Source organism: Ipomoea nil, unplaced genomic scaffold, assembly GCF_001879475.1.
Source record: "Ipomoea nil cultivar Tokyo-kokei standard unplaced genomic scaffold, Asagao_1.1 scaffold1034, whole genome shotgun sequence".
Taxonomy (NCBI): Eukaryota; Viridiplantae; Streptophyta; class Magnoliopsida; order Solanales; family Convolvulaceae; genus Ipomoea; species Ipomoea nil.
Window position 1 is genome coordinate 1459106 of NW_017617462.1, and position 22496 is coordinate 1481601.

Below are 22496 nucleotides of genomic sequence, written 5' to 3' on the forward strand. Positions count from 1 at the left end.
TATATAATTATTTAAGAGTTAATTTCACCCGAGATCGCTTATCTTTCCTGACAATTCCAAATTTAATCCTAGACTATAGTTATTAATTATTATAATTTATTCTATGTTATAATTCTTACGTTAATATTCTTACTATTATTATTAACACTTAACTAGTAGTTACACCCGTGTGATACACGGCCATGTTATTATGGTGAAATATATTAAAAATTGTTTTATATTCATGATATATGGTCAATAAGGTTATAGACGTCACAAATACACAAAATATAATATTTTATTATTACATAAATAAAACAATTACAAATTATTAAAGATTTCTTTATAAACTACATTTTGAGTCTTGTTTAGAAGACCTCTAGATTCCCCACAAATTAAGACCTTAAGACCATCCGGATTACTGACCCGAGAGACTGCAACATATAATTGGCCATGATTGAAAACAGGTTTTTTCAATAACAAACCCACATGTGAAAGTGTTTGACCTTGACTTTTGTTGATTGTCATTGCATATGATAACATAAGTGGGAACTGCTTTCTTTGAAACTTGAATGGAAGTCTTAGGTCTGAAGGAGTCAAAGATAGCCTTGGTATCAAAACCTTTGTACCTGCGTTATTGCCAGCTATGATTTTCCCCTCAATAACATGATTTCCCAATTGTGTTACTATTAACCTTGTACCATTGCACAACCCCATCGAGTGATCTATATTTCTCAACAACATAACTGGAGTTCCAATTTTCAGCGTTAAAGAGTGGTTTGGTACACCTGAGCACCTCAAGCTATTTAAAAATTCTGTTGTGTGTACCTGAGATTGCATATCAAAGTTTGCCTCAGCCTTGCAAACAGAATCACAACTCAAATATGTCCTTGATGCAGCTTGATTAATATCATTCATGTATTCATTGACCTCATCAACATCTAATGTTGAGCTAATATAGCTCTCTTCTCTAATTGTCTTTCATCCAAGTTGCCAGAACGGTATTGAGGGTATGTGCTTTCAACAATTTGTTTGATAGGATCAACCTCATTTTCTAATACAATTGAAGAAGGCATTATTATATTGCAATCAACCTCGTTGTCTTCACCAAGATTACCATCACCTAAATCCGCAATCCACTTGGCAAAACTATCTAACTTCTCAACATCATCTTCATTAGTAACACCTCGCAATCTTAAATTCTTCGTTAGACGAAGAACTTCACAATTATTCCACAAGTAAGATGAATTAATGCTGACTTGTATTATATCTTGTCTAGTACCTTTCGGAATAACGGGTAGAATTTGTCTAAAGTCTCCACCCAACACCACTGTTTTCCCTCCAAATGTCATTGTTGAGCTCCTTGAATTCTTGAAACGCATTAAATCTCTCATTGTGCGATCCAATGCTTCAAAGCAATGTTTGTGCATCATCGGAGCTTCATCCCAAATTATTAATTTGGATTTGATTATCAATTCAGCAAGTGGACTGCCTTGCTTGATGTTGCAAGTGGAATCTTCATTAACACCAAGCGGTATAGCAAACCTGGAGTGTGCAGTCCTACCTCCAGGTAGCAGCAACGAAGCTATACCGCTTGATGCTACGTTTAGAACGACCTCGCCTCTGGATCGTAAACCTGCTGAAATTGTCTTCCACAAAAATGTTTTTCCTGTTCCACCGTAACCATATACGAAATACATTCCACCTTTCTCAGTTTCCACATCTCCCATCACCTTATTGTATATGAGTAGCTGTTCATCAGTTAGTTTCGGATGCAACGAATTATGTTGATGCATTAGAGCTTCCCTATCATATGACATTTCCTCTAACAACAACCTGTTACCACAAAACCAATCATTGTTTCCATCTGGCATTGGCATAGGTGGGTAATCTGATAGAGATTTGTTCCAAGCATTCAACAATTTCTCCATTTCAAGCAGCGCAAAATTCTTTTTTTGAGATTCATTCATATTTAAATCTACAAAATAAAAAACAAATGTAAGATGTAATGATTTTAAACACAGATTTTAATAATAATATTAAAATAAATTATACCTGAGATTGAGAGGTTCCTTCTATAAACATATTCAGCATCATCTGATAAGTATTGCCAAACCATCTCCCAAACATTTTCTGGTTTGGACATCGAACTGGATGTTAAAAGGGTAACAAACAACTTTCGTAGTGAACTTGCTAAAGACCACGTTGCTGCCTCAGTTATTGCATCAATATACTCTTTATCATCTTCGATTAATCCGCGGGGATAACACGCATCTCTAAATGATGTATTGAACACCATCGACCTTTTTAATCTCATCAAATGAAGTCGGTCCACGAACTATATTAAGTAAACACCTAAGATAAAAGATCTCACCAGTATTTGGTGGCACATAAAAGATTCGCCCAATTGCCCAATTTCTTTGCCTAGGCTGCCATTCTCTTTTATCATTCTTCCAAACAAATTTGGTTGGCATTTCTGAATAAGTCAACTGCCTCCCTGCTGCATACTTTTTATTAGCCTCAAACCAGGCAGTAAACATGCTTTGAGCTACTGTTGGTCGATTTACCACATCATCGACCAAATCGTCGTCATGAAATATTATTGATTGCTCATTTGGAAGATGGAAACTCAATCGCTCAACAGATGGGTTCCTAAATTGTATGTCAAACCCAAAAATCCGCCACGCAGCCTCAGGGGGTGAGATATATCTACAGTCATAGTACATCTTGATTTCATCTACAATTTTCCCAGTAGATTCTTCCACCCCACTGTTGTAGAATTCAGCTGTAACCCTATCATTCCCTTTGTTGACGTACTTGAATAAGTACTTTATTGATCTAGATTGGTTGCACCACTCCACATTAATATGAGCCTTGTACTTCATAAGCAAATGTCTATTGTGTGGCACAACATATCTACTATCAAGGTCAATCCCATTCTTCCGTATTGTACGACCATTATCTCGACGCCGATAGATTGGATATCCATCGAAATCCACTGTTGAGTTTTCAACAAATTTTTTGGGGAAGAATTTAGAGCAAATACCATTTATCATGCAAGGTGAGTTCTTCCTCGCTGCACCACATGGACCGTGAATCATAAATTCTTCTACAGCTTTATAATACTCAGGGTCGCACAATTGACTTGGAATTTCAGCAGATATGATCATGTCAATATCTTTAGGATTAGGGTAAGAGTTACTCTTGCTCAAGAAAATCAAAATGTGAGCATGTGGCAATCCCCTTTTTTGAAATTCAATGGTGTAAATTACTGCAAATACGTAGATTGTGAAATTAGACCCCCAAAAAATTGTCAATTATTTTAAGTATACGTAAAAATGAAATATATTCGGTAATATTTATAAAATCAAATAAATTACCTGCATCCACAAGTCCAAAAATCTTCTCCTTCTTAATGTCTTTTATGAGTGCATTTAATTTCATTTTAAACACACGGCATACTATATCTGGCCTATCTTCAGCTTTGAGATTCCTTGATTGTAAAAATCTTTCGATCTCAGGCCACTTAGGATTACATGTGAATGTAATAAATAGACTTGGATACCCGATCCATCTACAAATCGCCATTGCATCTTGGTAACTTTGCACCATATATCTTGCACCTCCTGTAAAACTCGATGGCAAAATAATGCGCTTTCCTTGCGAAGTAGGATCTACCTCACCACGTGTTAACGCATCTGTTAAACATTTGTATGATTCACACCGAAGTGACTTTTGATGAGACCTAATATAAACCAAGCGTCCTGATTCTATCATGGTATAAGCATCAACCAAATATTGTTGAAACAATCGTCTAGCATATAGCAATGTTGACATTTCATTGAACCTATCTTGCAAACGGAATGAAAAATACTCTCTTGGGCTAAGTTTACTCCGTGCATTTGAACTCCGGCCTTCAACATTATTAAATTGTATATCGTCTCTGTATCCGTCTTCACCATAAGGAAATAGAAGTGGGTACTGCAGTAGGAGATATGCTGGATTTAATTCAGTTATTCTTTGAAAATGACCAGCTTTAGACTCCACCAATATATCTCTTTCTCCCATGTTTGGATCTAAATCACCAACAATCAATGCCGCCACCTCCCCAACCTGTGGCAAGTTATATGTCCTTGCATCCTTGCTCCTTTTACCAATAAGTTTGATTTTAATATCAGCTCTACGATTACTTTCCATCTCTGTCTTGGCCATCCTAAAACTCTTGACCAAAACATTATTTTCATCCAGTGCATCCTTGATGTCTTTCACAATTTCACAATGCATCGTATTTGTTGACTCATCTGCCCTGTTTGAAAGAAAGAAACACATACAATTTCATAATCTATTTTATATAAAAAATAATGTTCGTTTCTTTGAATTAAATAAGCGTACATAACTTACCCAAGTACAGTTAGACGATTTTGTATCTCATTTTGAGTATCATAAATATATAATTGAGCAAACTTTGGTCTTTCACCAGATTGTGGTAGTAAACTACCCATTAAGTGGAAGTTTTGACCATGTAACCTGAAAGTCGGCGGTGCACTACCATTGTTGACAGTCCTGTCAATTTTTCCACCCATGGAAGTAAAGCAAAACATATTGTTGAAGGACCGAATGTTCTTCAAGAAATGGGTACTCTTTTGATCCTGGTTAAAGAAAAACTGCCTGATTGCCATAGGTGGAATATTCGGATGCGACAACTTTATCTTGCCATGACTGCAGCATAGAGAATATTTCAGATTTCGAACACCGCTAGATTTATTAACTCGCTCCTCTAACCAAAACATAGCTCCACAGTGATCGCACGAGTACGTTTGATCACCAAGATCACTGTAATAATCTACCAAAAAAACAAATGTTATTACTATGTTTAGATAATAAAGGTTTTTAATCGTATCTATACTCACCATCTCCATTTGTAGAGTTTGATGGTGTATCATGGACAACACTATTAAATGCTGACATCAAACCACATTGCATTGAAACCTTTGGTGAGGAGGTATTGTAATCAACAACGCACGATCTTGTTGTTTGAACTATAAGATGAAAATAAATGTTAAATTTCATAAAACAATAAAGCAATTTATAATAATTGACTTTTTAAAAAGAATTAAACTCATCTAGAAACTTTACCATTTGTTAGAGTATGCAAAGTCCCTCGACTTTCATTGGACACCATAGGGGTACTTTCGAGCAAGTTAGATTGGGATGTCATTGATTGAGTAATATTTTGTAAAACTATAAAAAAAAATTGTTTTAAATCTCAAATAAAAATTCAAAATATAGTATATTAAATGCTTAAAGATATATAATTTATTGTAGAAAATTGTTTAGAAAGACCTCTAATTTGTCCGCTGGCAAAACACTTTTTAGTTTGAGATGTTGAATTAACACATGTAAGTTGAGATCTATCACTTGCCGGTTGTATTGCAACAGAACACTCTAAACATCAAAATTACAAAAATCACATATTAATATATATAATATAAATAATTAAAATAAAACGTACTATACCATACTACCGACATTGCATTTAAAATGAAAGCACTAACCATCAATAAAAGATACATTCGGTGTGTTGAATGTTGCATTTTCTGTCCAATAAGACAATCAATTAAAGAATTACTAATAAAGCAATGCATACAGATTACATGTGTTACATTAAATAAACTAAATTACCGCCAAAATATAAGGGTTATATATGTAACAGCCCTAATTCAAATACTCTAAACACAAAACGTTTTGTTTTCATGACAAATCTAAAAATCGTCCTATATAAATAAGGATATCCTCTACTATAAGCATATTAAACATATTTAACAATAAAACATATCAATAAAATTGAAAAAATAATCAAACTTGTATAGATATATAACGTCTCATACCATTGTATACGTTGAAAGATTGTCTTGAAAGACCTCCACACTGTGTCCCAGTAAGACGGCTCTTATTTTGAGGTGTTGCATTGACACATGTATGCTGAGATCCACCACTTGACAATTCCATTGCAATTGAACACTCTAAACAAAAAAATTCCAAAATGCTAACATTAATATACGAAGATAATATAAAAACTTTAAATTAAATGTACTATACCATAGCACCGACATTGCAATAAGAAAGAAAGTAATTACCACCAATCGCAATTCGTTTCGGTGTGTTGAATGTTCCAATTTCTGTACCATCATTTTCTGACATTAAAACAATAAATATCTTATAACGAAAAAAATAAATAAGTAGTAATATAATTATTGATGTAAATATAGTTAATACAATGATTATATAAAATATATTATTTATAAACTATTTTAGTTGAAAAATGAAAATATATATGTTTATTTAACAATATTGATTTAACATAAATTATTATTTAACAAAAATTACAATTAAATACTACCTTTTAAATACAATAAACACAATACATAAGATTGATTTAACAAAAATGAATATCGTACTATATAAAGAAGCATATGTACATAATAAGCATATTAAAATAATATATAGAATTTAACCATATATATATATATATATATATATATATATATATATATATATATATATATATATATATATATATATATATATATATATATATATATAACCAAAAAAAAAAAAAAGGATCGAAGTGTCCAGAAGTCTCACTTCTGGACACCATCCGATCATCGCTCCCACTGTCTACGCATTGTCTTCTCTCTACGATGTCATCACTCTGTCTATCTCTCGCTATCTCTCTCTATCTATCGATCTAATCTCTTTCAATTTTAGACGTTAATGGCGTCTGAAATTGAAATCGGCCTTTTAAACGAAAGTTCTTCTTGATTAGATCGCAGCCTATATTGTGATTGGGTTCGAGTGAGAGATGGAACTGGGCGAAACCCTAGATCTACTGCTATGCTTGGTTGTTTCTACGGATGCAACCTAGAGAAACCCTCGATCTGGATTACATAGCCATGGATGTACGCAGTCGGACTAATTTACGACTGCGTCGTGCATCGCAGTAGGGTTTTTTTTCATGGAGCTAAACAATCGAATGAAGGTAAGTATTTTTCGTACTCAAACTTAATTAATCTTTACTATTTTTGCCCAAAAAATGTAGATGTAAATCGATTTTCAATTCGAATTATGTATGCTAAACTGTATGTCTGTATAGGTAGGGTTTTAACCTAGGTGAATTTGTCTAAACTCTGCACTTGATTGTTTATAATTTGCAGTCTGTAATGTGTAGCTTTCCTATAATTGATGATAAAGAATTCTTTTTAACTTACCCCTAATATATGGTTATCCTTGTTCGACAGATTTGTAATTGCATGATAAAAAAATTTCAATATGATTAGGAGAATAAAATCTTTTGTTGATTCAGAAATTGTGACAGTAATAGAAGTTTTGATGTGTGTTCATCAGTAGCGTACCTTTATTTGATATTGTATCCTTCCTTTTGGAGCCGATGACAGTTGATTTAGTTAACTTCCTCATGGATTTGAACTGCTTAACGTTTGGTAACTGTTTTTCTGACAGTAGTGAGTTTAGTTTAAAATGAATGGTGTACTATGCATTTAAATGTGAATATCTGATTGTATGTGAGTGTAAAACAGTAAAGAAAAATGAAATTCCCTAGAATTTTGCTGTTCCTTTATTAATGATTATTTCTATTGGGAAGCAGAAAAGACACATATTGAAAAGATAGAATATATTCCCAGCATTAATCCTGCCATTTCCTTGAAAACAGTTTTGATTCCAATAATCACCTAATTAATATATGTGTATTTTGTTATACAATTTCAGATCCAATTGTCTTTTTGAATGAATGTTTATTTTTCTCATTATTTTCTGTTTTTGAATAGACTTCAATTCTGTTAGCTGTTAATTTACTCAGAATCTAACATTTCTTTTCAAGTAAATGGCACATGATGATATGAAATTCTGATGCCATTAGATTTCAGAGTTCCCGTTTTCCTGTAAGTGTACTATTAAACCTTTTGGAGAGGAAAAAAGTTCAGTATTGAATTTCAGTACTGCCAAAGACCATGAATGAAGGCGTTATGGTGTACAGACTTAACGGGCTAACCTTGTTGTCCAGATTTCACAATCTTGATGGTAATTTCGATTAGTAGTTTACAATATGCTTATCTAACCTCTGTAATTTATTAACTATCTGTCGCTTTGCATCAAATCAAGGGTGCAACCTGTGTAATATGAGAACAACTCTTTTTTATTCCCTAAATCATTAGAGGAAAACAATTACTGTGTATCTCGTAGTTTTCATTCTATTTCTTTAGTGTTATAATTTTCGCTTTGAGCGGGAAAATGGAGCCATTTCATGAATCAATGTTTATTTTTCTTATTATTTTCTGTTTTTGAATAGACTTCAATTCTATTTTAATTAATTTACTCAGAATCTAACATTTGTTTTCAAGTAAATGGCACATGATGATATGAAATTCTGATGCCATTAGACTTCAGAGTTCCCGTTTTCCTCTAAGTGTACTATTAAACCTTTTGCAGAGGAAAAAAGTTCAGTATTGAATTTCAGTATTGCCAAAGACCACGAATGAAGGCGGTATGGTGTACAGAGTTAACGGGCTAACCTTGTTGTCCAGATTTCACAATCTTGATGGGAATTTCCATTATTAGTTTACAATATGCTTATCTAACCTCTGTAATTTATTAACTATCTGTCGCTTTGCATGAAATCAATGGTGCAACCTGTGTAATATGAGAACAGCTCGTTTTTATTCCCTAAATCATTAGAGGAAAACAATTACTGTGTATCTCGTAGTTTTCATTCTATTTCTTTAGTGTTATACTTCTGAACACTATAACTTTGAGTTCAATTTTCATTCTATTTCTTTATTGAAGCTTTTATTCGAGTATTTGATTGATCTTTAGGATTTCCATATCTGATAAACAGTTTACTTCATATTGTTATCTGATTAATACACTACAGAACTACTTAATCTGTCTCATATTCTGTCTCTTCAGTATCTTTTTGAATATATATACTGTATGTTGGCACAACTGGTATAGACTTTTTTTCTTTAACTCATTGCAGTTTTTATTGGCTAAAATGTTTTGATAAAGATAACTTTGAGATGTAGGAAAAACAATTGGGTTTGAATTGGATTTGCCTTTATAGACATTTAAATTTGATATTCTAACTGTTTTGTATGATATTATTGGGTTGGTTCAACTTTAAATGTTGGCTGACTTTGTAACTAATGTTACAAAGATTCTGATTTGCTCAACAGGTGATAGCCAACATTTGGTTTGAATTGTATTTGCCTTTATAGGCATATGACTATTGTATAATGTCCTGAAAAGAGTTTAAAGCTCAACAGGTGATATTGAAGTAAAATATGTGTCTAAGGTAACAAATGGTAATCATAGCTTTAGTATTCATTCAATTAAAAGACAAACACAATTTACACAGTACACTTTTGGAACTGATATAAGTACAAATTCCTTTATTTCAGGTGGACTGAAAGTTCAAGGACCACAACATGAGAATTACTATCCCTAACAGATAAGTACATTATTTAAATCCACTGCCATTAGCCTTCTTTATCATTCTGTGATTGTGCATGCTACCTGATCTCTACATGTTCATACCTGCAAAGAGTTAGGAAAATAGACAAACCATATATAGTATAAAGCATACAAAAATCATTTATAAGAGTATCATAACAAAGCACTTATACAAAGTGCCTAATGTCTATAGCATACCTGCAATGAGTTAGGAAAATAGACAAAACATAGTATAAAGCATAGAAATATCCTTTTAAACAGTATAATAAGAAAGCACTTATAAAAAGTGCCTAATGTCTATGGCAAACAATGACCAATAACACATAATATGTACTTAGGAGTACATATTATCAAAATCCTGGTTACAAAAACAATGTCCACCCAAATCACCAAAATTCAATCATCTTTGTCCATCATTTAATCACACAACAGAAGATTAACTTTTCTCCTGTTTAACCAAAACAACCTTTGTTTTCTTTGCATCTCTACTGGATGAAAATTGATCAAGTAAGTTCCTCTTTGATGACACTGGCTCTAGTGGCTCTTCTTGTTCATCCAGCTTTTGCTTCTTAGCCTGAATAGGATTGGGACTGCTTGCCTCATTACCCGATTCAGATTCCTGTTATAAATAAGAACCAACAATTAGTTAGACCAGTAAGTATCTAGTTTATTCAATCAAGTGACCATTACTTAAATACTTACATCAGACTCTGCATCTTGATCATCTTCATTTAGCATTCTTGATAGCTGATCTTGATCATCACTTAAACAGGGGCAGTGATGATCAACTAAGTCTGAATCATGTGCTATTGCAACCACAGGTATAGCTATTGCTTTATTCTTGAAGTGATCATTCTTAGCAGAAATCTTGAAGACCATAGCCTTATTACGGACCTCTTCCATACCAGTTGGGAGAGGAGACCCATCCTAGAAAAAAATAAAAGTGGTTAAATACAATCACTTTCATCAAAAAAAAAAAAAAAAAACACACTGAGAAAAACTGTATAGTCATCTTTTTTTGTTTGTTGTCTAAAAAATACCTTAGAGTATTTGCTCCTTAGATCAAATGCAGTCTTTCCAACAATTTCGCAGCACTCCTTGTCCCACAACAGAAAAGGAGCATCAGTGGTCTTATCTCCTACCCTCACAATCATCCTGTACCTTAGGTTTCCCTCCTGCCATGTTGTGCCACATTTTAGGCATTGTAGAGCCCCACTCTTCAAGTGCAATTTTCTAAAGCATCCCTCACTCCTGCATGAATGGTAATACCAATTTGTAGTACTCTCCACAGAAACAATCCTTCCAGGAACCCAGTAGTAGCCTTCCTGTTAGTTCAAATTAAATAAAATTGAAAAATTAGGATTAAAAAGATCAGAATAGAATGTTAAGATTAATCTAAGTTACATTCTACCTCGGCTCTTTCATACAGATCCTCGATAGTAGTAACTATAATAGGAAATTTTGAACTTTCTGCAGCACTTCCATAGGAAATGTGAGACACAGTTTGCACACTTAGAGGTGGCCTGGTATCAACTTTCAAACTGCAGATTAAAGAAAAAAAAACAGTGAACATGTTGATCTAGGAAAGTTGCTTCAAAATACAATTTATGTGGAATTACCTGTCTTTAAATTCCTGAAATTCACTGCAAGAGTGATTAAATCATAACTGTGTTGCATTGTAGGAGGATGAAATTCTGAATTCATCTACACATTAGAAACAGATATTTGTTAAAATATAATGAATTAGATGTTAATGAATAAGTTATCATGCACTTACTATCCACTTTCTTTGCTCGACAGAGTTGGAGTAAAACAATCAAAGGCCCTTCCACGTGGGTCTTGAAATAATGCATGGCTGTATCAACATGTTGATCCCAAACAGTACACTTAAGACGATTGCCCCTAAAAGTGAGATAAACAGATTGTAAGTAGATAAAATATATTGTACTGAATAAATTTACACCGAGTTGATTGCTTAATGCTATTTGGCTTATACAATATTTAATTTACTACAGGTGTAACTACCCTACACCTAAAGGTGATATAATTGATGCTTTAAACCGTGGCCTGGTATGTATTTAACATGTTAAAGTCTAGTTTGGATTTAACATTATGACTGTTTGGCCTAATGGATTTCAGATTGGATTTTGAGATTGGATTTTCAGATAGCACAAGACTTACAATGTGATTGAAAACAACATTAAGGATTATAGAAAGAAATTGAAAAAGATAAGTATTTTTTGTATAATAGATATTTGAGTCGAATTACTTGATTTCTAGTAGTTGACTTTAGTAAGATTTTCTTATAGGATTTTCTTCTACAATCACAGATTTGAATACATACAATCTTTATGCTATTTTTCTTATAGAATATTTCTTTTAACTGCAGGTGTAACTACAGTACTGGTCAAAGTGAAAAATTGGATGCATTAAACAGTGACCTGGTATGTACTTCAAATGTTCAATTTCTTTTCTACGATTTAGTTAAATCTGCCTTTATCTATAAGCAGTTTATAATTAGGAAAAAAATGCAAATATTACTGCAGTTATATATATGTACATAAATTTAGAAGAGAAAGAATACTTACTGGCCATCTTCTATGAGAAAATCCACCAATTTCGAAGGAAATCCAGCTATAAGAATCTCTTTTGGACTATAGTACTCCACCACTCTACCAATCACATCTAAAAGGGGAATAGAAGAGTTAAAATGGAACAAAGTAGAATGAAAACTTAGGATATAGGATATAGGATATATAATATAGAGAAAAGAAGTAATATATCATACCAATGAGATGCTTTTCAGACACATTGCCACTCATTAAGTCAGTATAAGACTTAAGCCGAAACATTAGTAAGGGAAAACCCTTGCGCCTGTGTCTCTCAACAATAGTCTCATGACTAAATCTGATCATGTAGTTGTGATCAGTAGTTTTGTATTGGTAGTAGTGGGATATAACTACAAAATCTTTGATGGCATACACCTTCCCTTCTTTTAAAAGTTTAGAATACTTTTCCACGCAGTCTTTAGGGATGTTCCCATGAATGTATGTACCCTATCAACCAAGAACATATATATTGACTAACAACTTATACATGTCTTTTTGCAGTTGAAATTGAAAGAGAACTTACCTCACTGTCATGAAAGACACACTCCTGACTCTTGATGCTATCAGAACTGTTGCGACCTTCGGGTACCGTATAGGTACGAATCAATCGTAGCCTGATAGCTTTTTGTAAGTAGATAGTTTGATGTCTTTGCCTAGAACATAAACAGGAGCCATTTGCAGATATTCAAAAATTTGAAAGAAACCAAGAAAGATGAAGAAATCAGTAAGACTGAAGGAGAGAAAAATGGTAGACACTTATGAAGTTACCTCCAAGTATTTATACAGGCTTGGTGAGAAGTTTGAAATCAGCCATGATCTCTCGGATGCCTCCCAATTAAGACTGCACATTGGAAGAACAAACGACACATGAATTTAAAGATTATATATAGATCGTAATTGTATGTATTTGTATTTGTATCGTATTGTATTTCTCATTACGATATTTGTATTTGTATCGTATTGTATTTCTCAATATTTGTTCGTTGATTAGAGTCCCAATTAAATATCTGTCAGCGGCATTAATATGAATGGCGACTGACCACTTTCCCAGATAATTGGGACTCAAAAAAACGGCTGTTAATCATAGATTTATTGTTTCAATTCTTTCAATTAAAAGACAAACACAATTGATTTTATGTATTCGATTTTTTTGTGCGTTTAAAACCGAGAGAAAACCAAAACGGCGTAGTATAGTTTGAGCGGGAAAATGGAGCCATTTCATTGGCCCAAATCTTATGGCTTTAATATATAGGAAGATTACTTTTAGATATTATCTTTACCACTTATATTATTATTATTATTATATTATTATTATTAGTTTCTTTTCAAGTTTTGTTAGTATATAATGGCCGTGAGGCACACAATTATAATATAACTATAATTAAATACTCTTGTATTGTATTTCGTGAGTCACAATAATAATATAACAATAATTAAATATTCTTCAATTCTATGTTTTTTTAGGATTTCTATTACCATCATTAATTATTCCCTAACTTACCATAATTAAATAATTTGACCAATTATAAAGAGAGATTATTAAATAATGCACGGGACAATTTTTTAATTAAAAAATTTAAAAATTCATTAATAAAACATAAGGTTCTCATAGGTTTTTTTAGAAACTATTTAATAAAGCATTTTTTTTTAGAAATTAGTTGGCCAAACCGCCTGCGGCAGTTTGCGGTGGATAGATCTCAAAAAATACGCGATTTCAAAAAAACATTTGTCCAAAACGGACAACCGAGTCCAAAGTTATGCCTTGCCGAACTTTTGACACTTCACAACTTTAACTCGGAATTATTGTACGAATGGGTAGGGATGGCAATGGGCCTCGTCCCCGTAGGGGACGGGGAAAAATTCCGAGGATCGGGGACGGGAACGGGGAATTTAAATAATTCCCCGCCGGGGACGGGGATGGGAACGGAGATACCCGTCCCCGTCCCCGAAAATTAATATATATATATATATATATATATATATATATATATATATATATATATATATATATATATATATATATATATATATATTGATAGGCATATTTTACACTCATATTTTAGGTACATTTTTATAATAATTTTGCATTCATTAGTTAATATTATTTAATAATTAGTTCTTTTTGGAGTTTAACAACTAATGAGCTAAATATAGTACTAAATATATATAATATACATACTAGTATACATATAGTACGTACTAGTATATATATATATGCTTTTTAAATATATAAATGTGGTCCACCTCTTGATTTTGTTGATTAAGATGCATAAATAAAACTTTAATTACATGCGTCCTTCTTTTTCTCACATACGTGCAGCACATTTTGTCAAAGATGAAGCGGCATTCTCGGCAGTCTTCGGACGTGCGGAGGAAAATTAGGAGATGGATGGTGGAGACTTTTAGAGTTTATTTTTAGAAGTAGTATAAATAGTGTAGGTTTCCTATTGTAAATCGTTCATTCTTTCTCTTCTATAGTATTCGTTGAAGTTGTTATCAATGTCCATTCGTGGCTAATTTCTTTAGCTTGGTTTAGTGAATTAAAGCCCCGGAATTGATTATGCTGTAAGATTATTTATTTATTTTATTATATATTTTTTATGCATTTGGGTAATAAATATTCTTCTAAGCTATTTGATATAATTATTTGCTATATTAGATAATGTTGTACTACAAATTATTCTAATATTCAGTAGCAACTGAGGTTAATTATTGATGGCTTAGTGATAATTGATTTCAGGAAGAATATTTTCCTAAATTAAATGCAACCGCTTGTCCTTGTGTTATTTAGTTTATTGGTTTTCCTAGTTCCTATTGCTGCTATTAAATTAAATCTATAGCGCTTGTCTTAGGTTATTTAGTAGTTAGGGGTAATTAAACCGCGTGTGCTTTAGTTACCTACAACTAAGGGTAAACGGAAATGAAATAATTTCACGACAAATATTCAATTGCATATTAATTACCTTTTGAATCAATGATCAGTGTTAAATTCCGGTGGTGGATCTTTACTAACCAAGGTTTTCTATTATAGGTGCTTTCAATATATTGTTTTCATTGCTTTATTCGTTTATTTTCTTTGATTATCACCTTCATACCAAACTCCCCTTTACTTTAATTTGAACACATACATTAAACTAGTTACTCCTCGTGGGATCGATCCTTACTCCCGCTACTACGTTTGTAAGGTTTTAATTTGGGAGCCTACGACAGCTCACCAAATTTTTTGATAAGATAACTAGTTTGGAAAATTTGGTGAGCTGTCGTAGGGGACGGGGAAAAATTCCGAGGATTGGGGACGGGAACGGGGAATTTAAATAATTCCCTGCCGGGGACGGGGACGGGAACGGAGATACCCCTCCCCAAAAATTTATATATATATATATATATATATATATATATATATATATATTTATATATATATATATATATATATATATATATATATATATATATATATATATATATATATATATATATATATATATATGATGGGGTATGGACCCCGGCCCAAGAAGAATTGGGAAGCCCAAAGAGAATACGATGCGGTCCAAGGGAAAAGGGGCGGAAGCCCAGAAAGTAATAAAAGCCCGGGAGAAGATCAGACCGAGTCCAGGAGTCGAGCCGACTCCAAGGTCGGGACAAGGACTCGGCGATAGTGACAAGGAGCCGTTGAAGAGAATTTAAAGAAACATTGAAGAAGCCGTTCAAAGGGCCTCTGGGAGGCCCAGTAACGGCAGCCCAACGGCCCTCCGATGTAATTAGCCATCAAGGCCCAATTTAATGCACTTAAAACCCGAATTAAAGGAGGGCCTACTATATAAAGGCCCCTCCAAGATTTTAAACGGGCGAGTCCATGCCCAGAGAATAAAGAGACACGTTTACTAAAATTATTCATTCCATTCCGTTTTGAATAGCTTTATTGAAAGGTGTATCCACCAACCAAGGTTGTGTTGGACCTTCCTGGGCCCAAAAACCCTAAAACCAACACTGGCGCCGTCTGTGGGGATCGAAATAAAGAGTCACGTCCATTCTTGAGCATCGGAATTCGCAGAGAAAAAAGAGACGAGCGAGCGGGAAGAAGAAGCTTTACAGCATGTCTGAATGACGAAGCCGTGCCTCCAACCGTAACCACGAACCGGAAGCCGATTTGAGAGATCAGCTGAACCAGCGAAACTCGCAGAGTCAAGGAAATGACCTGGCACCCCGAAACCGACCCTAGAAAATAATACCTCTCACCCCCGAGCAAATTCAGGTTACCGGTTGAGCGATCGCAGCCGAGACTCGAGAAAGAGGAGAACCGTCGACCTCTCGGCCGCCGAACGCACAGCCGCGCAATCAGCAATTGCCTCAAAGGTCGAACGGAGACAGACGAGGAGATCGAAGAGTGGAGGACCCGCCGGTGCGGTCGGTACATTCGAGGCTAGGCCTGAACACGACGCGCCAATCGGTGAGAGAACGATTGGGGGAAGGGGAACCCAGTCGCGTGCCGACGAACCAGCGAAATCGAGAGGCCCCCCGAGAAAGGACCCGCACCAGAAGGACGCAAACTCGGGCGCACCAGGCCGATCGACCCACTCGCAATGAGGAGTGGCAAACCGAGTCACAGGTCGGCGAAAGTACAGAGTCCACAGGAAACCACACCCAAAACGCCGAAGATGTGGCCCACTTGGCCCAAGAGCTACGGAATTTGAAGGAGCAAGTGGAAGGTAGAACCAAGTCCCCAGGTCGGATGTTGCTCACCGCCTTGCCCTTCTCAGCCGAGATTATGGCGTACAAGATACCCGGCGACTTTAAGTTCCCGGAGCAGGCCACCTTCGACGGATCCGGCAACCCGCGCGAACATCTTTTGAGTTACCAAGCCAAAATGCAAGTGCTGGGGGTCCGAGATCCCATCATGTGTCGCGCTTTCTTGCCAACGCTGAAGGGCTCGGCGCAAAGATGGCTCGTGGCCTTACCCCCAGGCTCAATTCGCAGCTTCGAGGAATTGGCTGACCGCTTCATGAGCCATTACTCGACTAACATCAAGCCCCAAAAAGATTTAACTTATCTGGGAGATATCCATCAAGAGGAGGGCGAGTCCCTCAAAACTTACCTAGCCCGGTGGCAGAAAGAGATCCAATCCATCGAGGAGGTGGAGGACCAAACTGCCTTCACCTTCTTCATTGAGCCGTTACGATCCGGACAACTGTATCGCGACCTACGGGACAACCGACCCGCCACCTATGCGGAGGCGATACACATGGCCAACAAGCGAGCCAACACGGAACAAGCGACAACGAGAAGTCGGCGGATCCTCTGGCGGAAAACGAACCCGAGCAGAAGTAAAGGAAAGACGTCCGGATCTAGCTAGACGGCCTGAAGCTCGATGCGTATACGATAGGCCCAGCATCCAGCCTTACCGGCCGACCTCCCAGCATCCAGTACATGAAGTACAGGCGGTCGCACCGCCTCCGCCTCCTCCGACCGGAGAGCGCACAGTAAATGAGGACCCGGGTAAGTTGTCTAAGTATTGTCGATACCACAAATCATACACCCACAACACGGAGGAGTGTTATTACCTGAAGAAGATCATGGAGGGGATCATCCAACAAGGGACGCCGCCTCCCAACCAATGGCAAAGAAGGTCTGCGGCTAAGGAGGATGCCGACCCTTCGGAAGCGGTCGAAGGCAATCACAGCAAGCAGCCGGTAATCGATGAAGGCGAAGCCCAGTGGAGGCAGAAGCCGGTTATCAACATGATAGTCGGCGGACCTGAAGGAGGCGACTCTGCCAACACTAGGAAAGCCTGGGCTCGGCAGCGGTGCGTAGGGACTGTGTACGGACGAGAAGGTGGCTCGAAGAAAGTATGTCGGGAGCCTATCGTCTTTACAGACAAAGACTTGCTTACAGGAGAAACTCCGCATCGCGACGCCCTAGTCATTGCCATGGATGTGAACGGGGTGGTCGTTCGACGGACCCTGGTAGACACGGGGAGCAGCGTCAATATCCTATATCTCGAGACATTCACCAAAATGGGAGTGGCACGAGAGCAACTGGCCTCAGTCAAGACGCCACTAGCCGGTTTCACGGGCGACTCCGTGGAAGCTGAAGGATCCATTATTCTACCCGTTGAGGTTGGTACCTATCCCAATGTACAGAAGCTAGACATGAAGTTCATTGTGGTCGACTTAGCATGCTCTCACAACGTAATCCTCGGCCGGCCTATTTTGGAAGATCTGGGAGCTTTGATCTCCATCGAGCATCTTTGCTTAAAATTCCGCACACCAAGCGGAGTAGGTACGGTGCGTTTCGACAGGAGGGCCGCCCGCGACTGCTACCTACAAGCTTGCCGAGGTATGGGCAAATGGGAGATGCAAGTTCATGAGATCACGGAACGACCCACGAAGAAGACGATGCCACCTCGCCCCGAGCCAGCCGTAGAACTGGAAGAAGTGGAGATTGACCCGTCTCGACCAGAAAGGCGAGTGAGGATTGGAGTCAGCCTCCGTGAGGAGGTGCGAGAGGAAGTCATCAAGGTGCTCCGAGAAAACCGCCTGGTTTTTGCGTGGGGGCCCGAAGATATGCCTGGAGTGGACAGGTCTGTAATCTCTCATCGGCTCACCGTCGACCCTGGCCACTGACCTGTGATCCAGAAAAAGCGGTACCTGGCCAATAATCGTAGAGAATTCGTCAAGCAGGAAGTAAACACACTGTTAGCCACCGACCATATCCGGAATGGTTAGCCAATGTCGTGCTTGTGTCAAAGCCACCAGCCTGGAGGATGTGCGTGGATTACACTGATCTTAACAAAACTTGTCCAAAGGATCCTTTCCCCTTGCCCAGGATTGATCAGCTGGTCGACGATACGGCAGGGTCGGCGTTATTGAGTTTCATGGATGCCTTTCAAGGGTATCACCAAATCTACATGCACAAGGCCGATGAGGAGAAGACAGCCTTCCTGACCCCGGATGGCGTGTACTGTTACCAAGTCATGCCCTTCGAACTCAAAAATGCGGGGGCCACATATACCTGGATGGTTGCCCGGTTGTTCCAAGACTTGTTAGGAAAATCCATGGCGGCTTACGTGGATGATATGCTGGTGAAAATCCGAGAGGAAGCTGGCCACGCCGGAGACCTAGCCGACTGCTTTCTGGTAATGCTTAAATATAACCTACGGCTCAATCCCAAAAAGTGCGCTTTTGCTGTACAAGGAGGTAAATTCTTGGATACATGGTGACCAAGAGGGGCATTGAGCCAAACCTGGAGAAGGTACAGGCTATAATGGATATGAAGCCTCCTAGCACTGTTAAAGATTTGCAGAGATTGACCGGCCGACTGGCCGCCCTGAGCTGTTTCCTAAGTAAATCGGCAGATAAGACCGTACCTTTCTTTGAGGCTATGAAGAAGAAAGAACGGTTTGCATGGACGGCCAAGTTCCAGCACTCCTTTGAAGAATTAAAAAGATATCTTTCCACACCTCCGGTGCTATCCACCCCCCAGGTCGGTGAACCTCTATTCTTATATCTGGCGACGTCTCCCAAGGCCGTGAGCTCGGTACTCGTCCGAGAAGAGGAACAGGCGCAACACCCGGTTTATTATGTGAGTCGTTCCTTGAAATCAGCCGAAACTCGGTACACTTCTCTGGAAAAAATAGTCTACGCCTTGGTGATCACGGTGCGGAAGCTAGCACCTTACTTCCAAGCCCATACCGTCCGAGTCTTGACAGACCAACCTCTGGGAAGTGTGTTGAGGAATCCCACATCATCCGGATGACTCGTGAAATGGGCGATAGAGCTAACCCAATATGGAATCGAGTACCAGCCTCGCCCCTCGATTAAAGGGCAGGCCCTGGCCGACTTCTTGGTCGAGTGCACCGCGGGAGAAGATGACAAGACCTCGGAGTCATGATGATCACACCTGAAGGGAGCAGGCTCTACTACGCTCTGAGTTACTTATTTCAGACATCCAATAATGAGGCCGAGTACGAGGCAGTACTGGGAGGTCTGCGACTTGCCAAGACGTTAGGGGCGGATCGCCTGCGGATCAAGACTGACTCGCGCTTGGTAGTAGGACAGGTGTCCGGAACCTGCGAAGCCAAGAACGCCCAGATGGCCCAATACAAAGAGAAGACAGCGGAACTATTGAAGGGATTTGTTGCCTATGAGATAGAATACATCGCGCGGGCCGACAACATGGAGGCGGATATACTATCGAAGATCACCTTAGAAAGCGTGCCGGACCATCTTGTGAGAATTTGCTAGAAGGAGGAACTGCTTCGACCCAGCATAGAGGAAACAACCAGTGAGATTCAACAAGTGACGACCCTGGAATGGGATCGTGACAAAAACCCCGAGATGTTTTGGATAGAAGATATCCGTCGCTACAAGGACAAGGGGGAATTGCCAGACGACCCCGCGGTCGCTGCAAGGCTCCTTCATTTGAGATCATAGATGGACAGTTGTATAAACGATCGTTTGGGGGTCCTCTCCTCAAATGTCTGCTCAGAACGGAGGCAGAAAAGATAATAGACGAGGCGCACCGTGGAATATGCGCGACCCACCAAGGCGCACACATTGTAACACCCCATAATCCAAATTCGATTAAGGGATTAATTAAATAATTAATCCCATTTCAATTGGTAATTTAATTCCTTAAATTCCTGAAAATTCAATAGTCGGGGACTAGTAATTGACTAGTCAACTCTAAAGTCAAAGTTGTACCTTGAGCTTTGTAAGGAGTTCCCTTGTTCCCTTACACCTCTTCATGTTAGTAAGGGTATTCTTGACTTTTCACCTTGTGTTAGTATTGTAAGCTAACCTAGTAAAAACACCCTCATTTCTCTCCTTACACTTTCCAAATTCTAGCTCCACCTTCTCTCTAAAAAGGTAGATAGCTTTTCTTCCAAGCCAAATTGAAGCTTTGTCAAAACCTCAAGAGTTGTCTCCAAGATTCTACCTTTCATACATTTGGGCATCTAGGAGGGTAAGATCCATGTTCATCTTGTGTTTTTAGTGTTTTCTTAGGTGTCTTTTCTTAAAGATAGAATCTTTATGATCTTTTGGTGTGTTCTTGAAGTGGGTTTGGAAGGTGAGCTTTGTTAGGAGCTTGGTGAGGTGTTAAGTGAAGGTTTTTGTCTAAAAGAGGTAACCCATGCTCTACAAAATCTATTTTGCTTACCTATATGATGATTTCTTGAATTCTACATGTGTTTTGCTATGAAATGTGAGTGTTTATGCATTGTCTTGTGAAAATGCATATCTAGAGCTTGTGTTTAGGGTTCTTGTATGCCATTGCTTGGCTATTCCTTTAATTCAAGTCATTTTGTTGTATTTGGTGAGATTTGGCATGTTTTGGACTTGAATTTGAGCTTGGTGTTGAAAATCCCCGAAGGGATTATTTTGGGCACAGGTATGTACCCGCGGGCGGAACGACGGGCAGAGCCCTACCCGGCGCCCCACTCGCGGGAACGTGGCTTGTGGGTGTTGGTACCCGCGGGCAGAACCACAGGTAGGGGCCTACCCGTGGGTCCACCCGCGGGGAACATGATGGTGTTGTTTGGGGATTTGTTCCCCGTGATTCTTTTGACTCGGTATTTGATCTTTTGACTTCCCGTTGTTCTTTTGTGGGACTGTTTGAGTGTCTTCTTGATGTTTCGTATGTCTAGAACTATATGGTAGGAATCCATGTAGGTTTTGGTGTCTTGAATCGTGCTAAGTGTTCAACATTGTGTTTCGTTGAACCGTGATGAGTCTTGTGTGTTCTTCGGAACTACGTTTGGTTTACCCGTTTGATGAGCATGCTAGTTCGGTGTTTAAATGCTAGCGTCATAGCGTGTGTGTTGTTTGTACATTCCTATTTGTTGATGATGACTTATGTTAATCATCGTTGTTGTTGGGCTGTGACCCATTCCTTGATTGAGTATGATTTCATATCTTCGTTGTGATCCGTTGATTGATTCATGTTGAGGTGTGATGTGTGTGTGTGGCTTTACCTGGATTGCACGATTAGTGGTATGGGACACTAGTCCCCAAGGTATTGCAGTGGTCCTCGTGGTGGCCATGACGTGATTATGGAGTTTGTGGCCTTTGTGTAAGGTTCACGTGTTTATTTCTGGGATAACATGTGTTATCCAGGGCATGTGTTGCCATGTGTGATCGGTACCCTCGTGTACTATGAAATTGGTGGTTCTGTTGGAGGGACTGTTGGAGGGGGAACGACGGTTCCCAGGGGAATAAGGTTGGACTTGGTGTACAGGGGTCCTGGAGGTAAAGGTTGGAACTAGATATAAGGTTGAGGGTAGCCATAAGGTTGGAACCGGGCATAAAGAAGGCATATCAACTCGCGATAGGTGATGTCATGAGGGCTTGTGTAGCCGTTGTTGTGAGTTCTCTTCTTGTGACTGTG

The 22496-nt window shown here is 38.1% G+C and overlaps 3 protein-coding genes across 3 annotated transcripts; 1 reads left to right on the forward strand and 2 right to left on the reverse strand.

The window, feature by feature from the left end:
- Window positions 1-920: 920 nt before the first annotated feature.
- LOC109180750 lies at window positions 921-5988 on the reverse strand. Its single transcript, XM_019330460.1, has 7 exons — window positions 5868-5988; window positions 4890-5018; window positions 4381-4822; window positions 3360-4285; window positions 2354-3250; window positions 2035-2112; window positions 921-1957 (listed from the first exon to the last, which is right to left on the reverse strand). The coding sequence occupies exons 1-7, from the start codon at window positions 5986-5988 to the stop codon at window positions 921-923; spliced, it is 3630 nt and encodes a 1209-aa protein (XP_019186005.1).
- A 3952-nt stretch (window positions 5989-9940) lies between these two features.
- LOC109180751 lies at window positions 9941-17276 on the reverse strand. Its single transcript, XM_019330462.1, has 8 exons — window positions 17206-17276; window positions 12637-12766; window positions 12293-12560; window positions 12093-12189; window positions 10916-11045; window positions 10545-10829; window positions 10207-10431; window positions 9941-10123 (listed from the first exon to the last, which is right to left on the reverse strand). The coding sequence occupies exons 1-8, from the start codon at window positions 17274-17276 to the stop codon at window positions 9941-9943; spliced, it is 1389 nt and encodes a 462-aa protein (XP_019186007.1).
- A 1597-nt stretch (window positions 17277-18873) lies between these two features.
- On the forward strand, window positions 18874-19329 carry LOC109180752 (RNA-directed DNA polymerase homolog). The gene has a single exon (XM_019330463.1). It carries the CDS (start codon window positions 18874-18876, stop codon window positions 19327-19329), a length of 456 nt encoding a protein of 151 aa, XP_019186008.1.
- Window positions 19330-22496: the final 3167 nt, after the last annotated feature.

Excerpts from the sequence above, each read along its gene's own strand:
- LOC109180750 (XM_019330460.1), bottom strand. The coding sequence starts at position 5,988 with ATGGAATTGTCAAGTGGTGGATCTCAGCATACATGTGTCAATGCAACA. Across the intron at positions 4,823-4,889 it reads AAACTCTACAAATGGAGATG|ATTATTACAGTGATCTTGGT; the intron begins GTGAGTATAGAT and ends TTTTTTTGGTAG. Across the intron at positions 1,958-2,034 it reads AAGGAACCTCTCAATCTCAG|ATTTAAATATGAATGAATCT; the intron begins GTATAATTTATT and ends TTTATTTTGTAG.
- LOC109180751 (XM_019330462.1), bottom strand. The coding sequence starts at position 17,276 with ATGAAGAAGGTGAAGGCAGTTTGGTCCTCCACCTCCTCGATGGATTGG. Across the intron at positions 12,190-12,292 it reads GTCTGAAAAGCATCTCATTG|ATGTGATTGGTAGAGTGGTG; the intron begins GTATGATATATT and ends TTCCCCTTTTAG. Across the intron at positions 10,432-10,544 it reads TAAGGAGCAAATACTCTAAG|GATGGGTCTCCTCTCCCAAC; the intron begins GTATTTTTTAGA and ends ATTTTTTTCTAG.
- LOC109180752 (XM_019330463.1), top strand. The coding sequence starts at position 18,874 with ATGTGCGTGGATTACACTGATCTTAACAAAACTTGTCCAAAGGATCCT.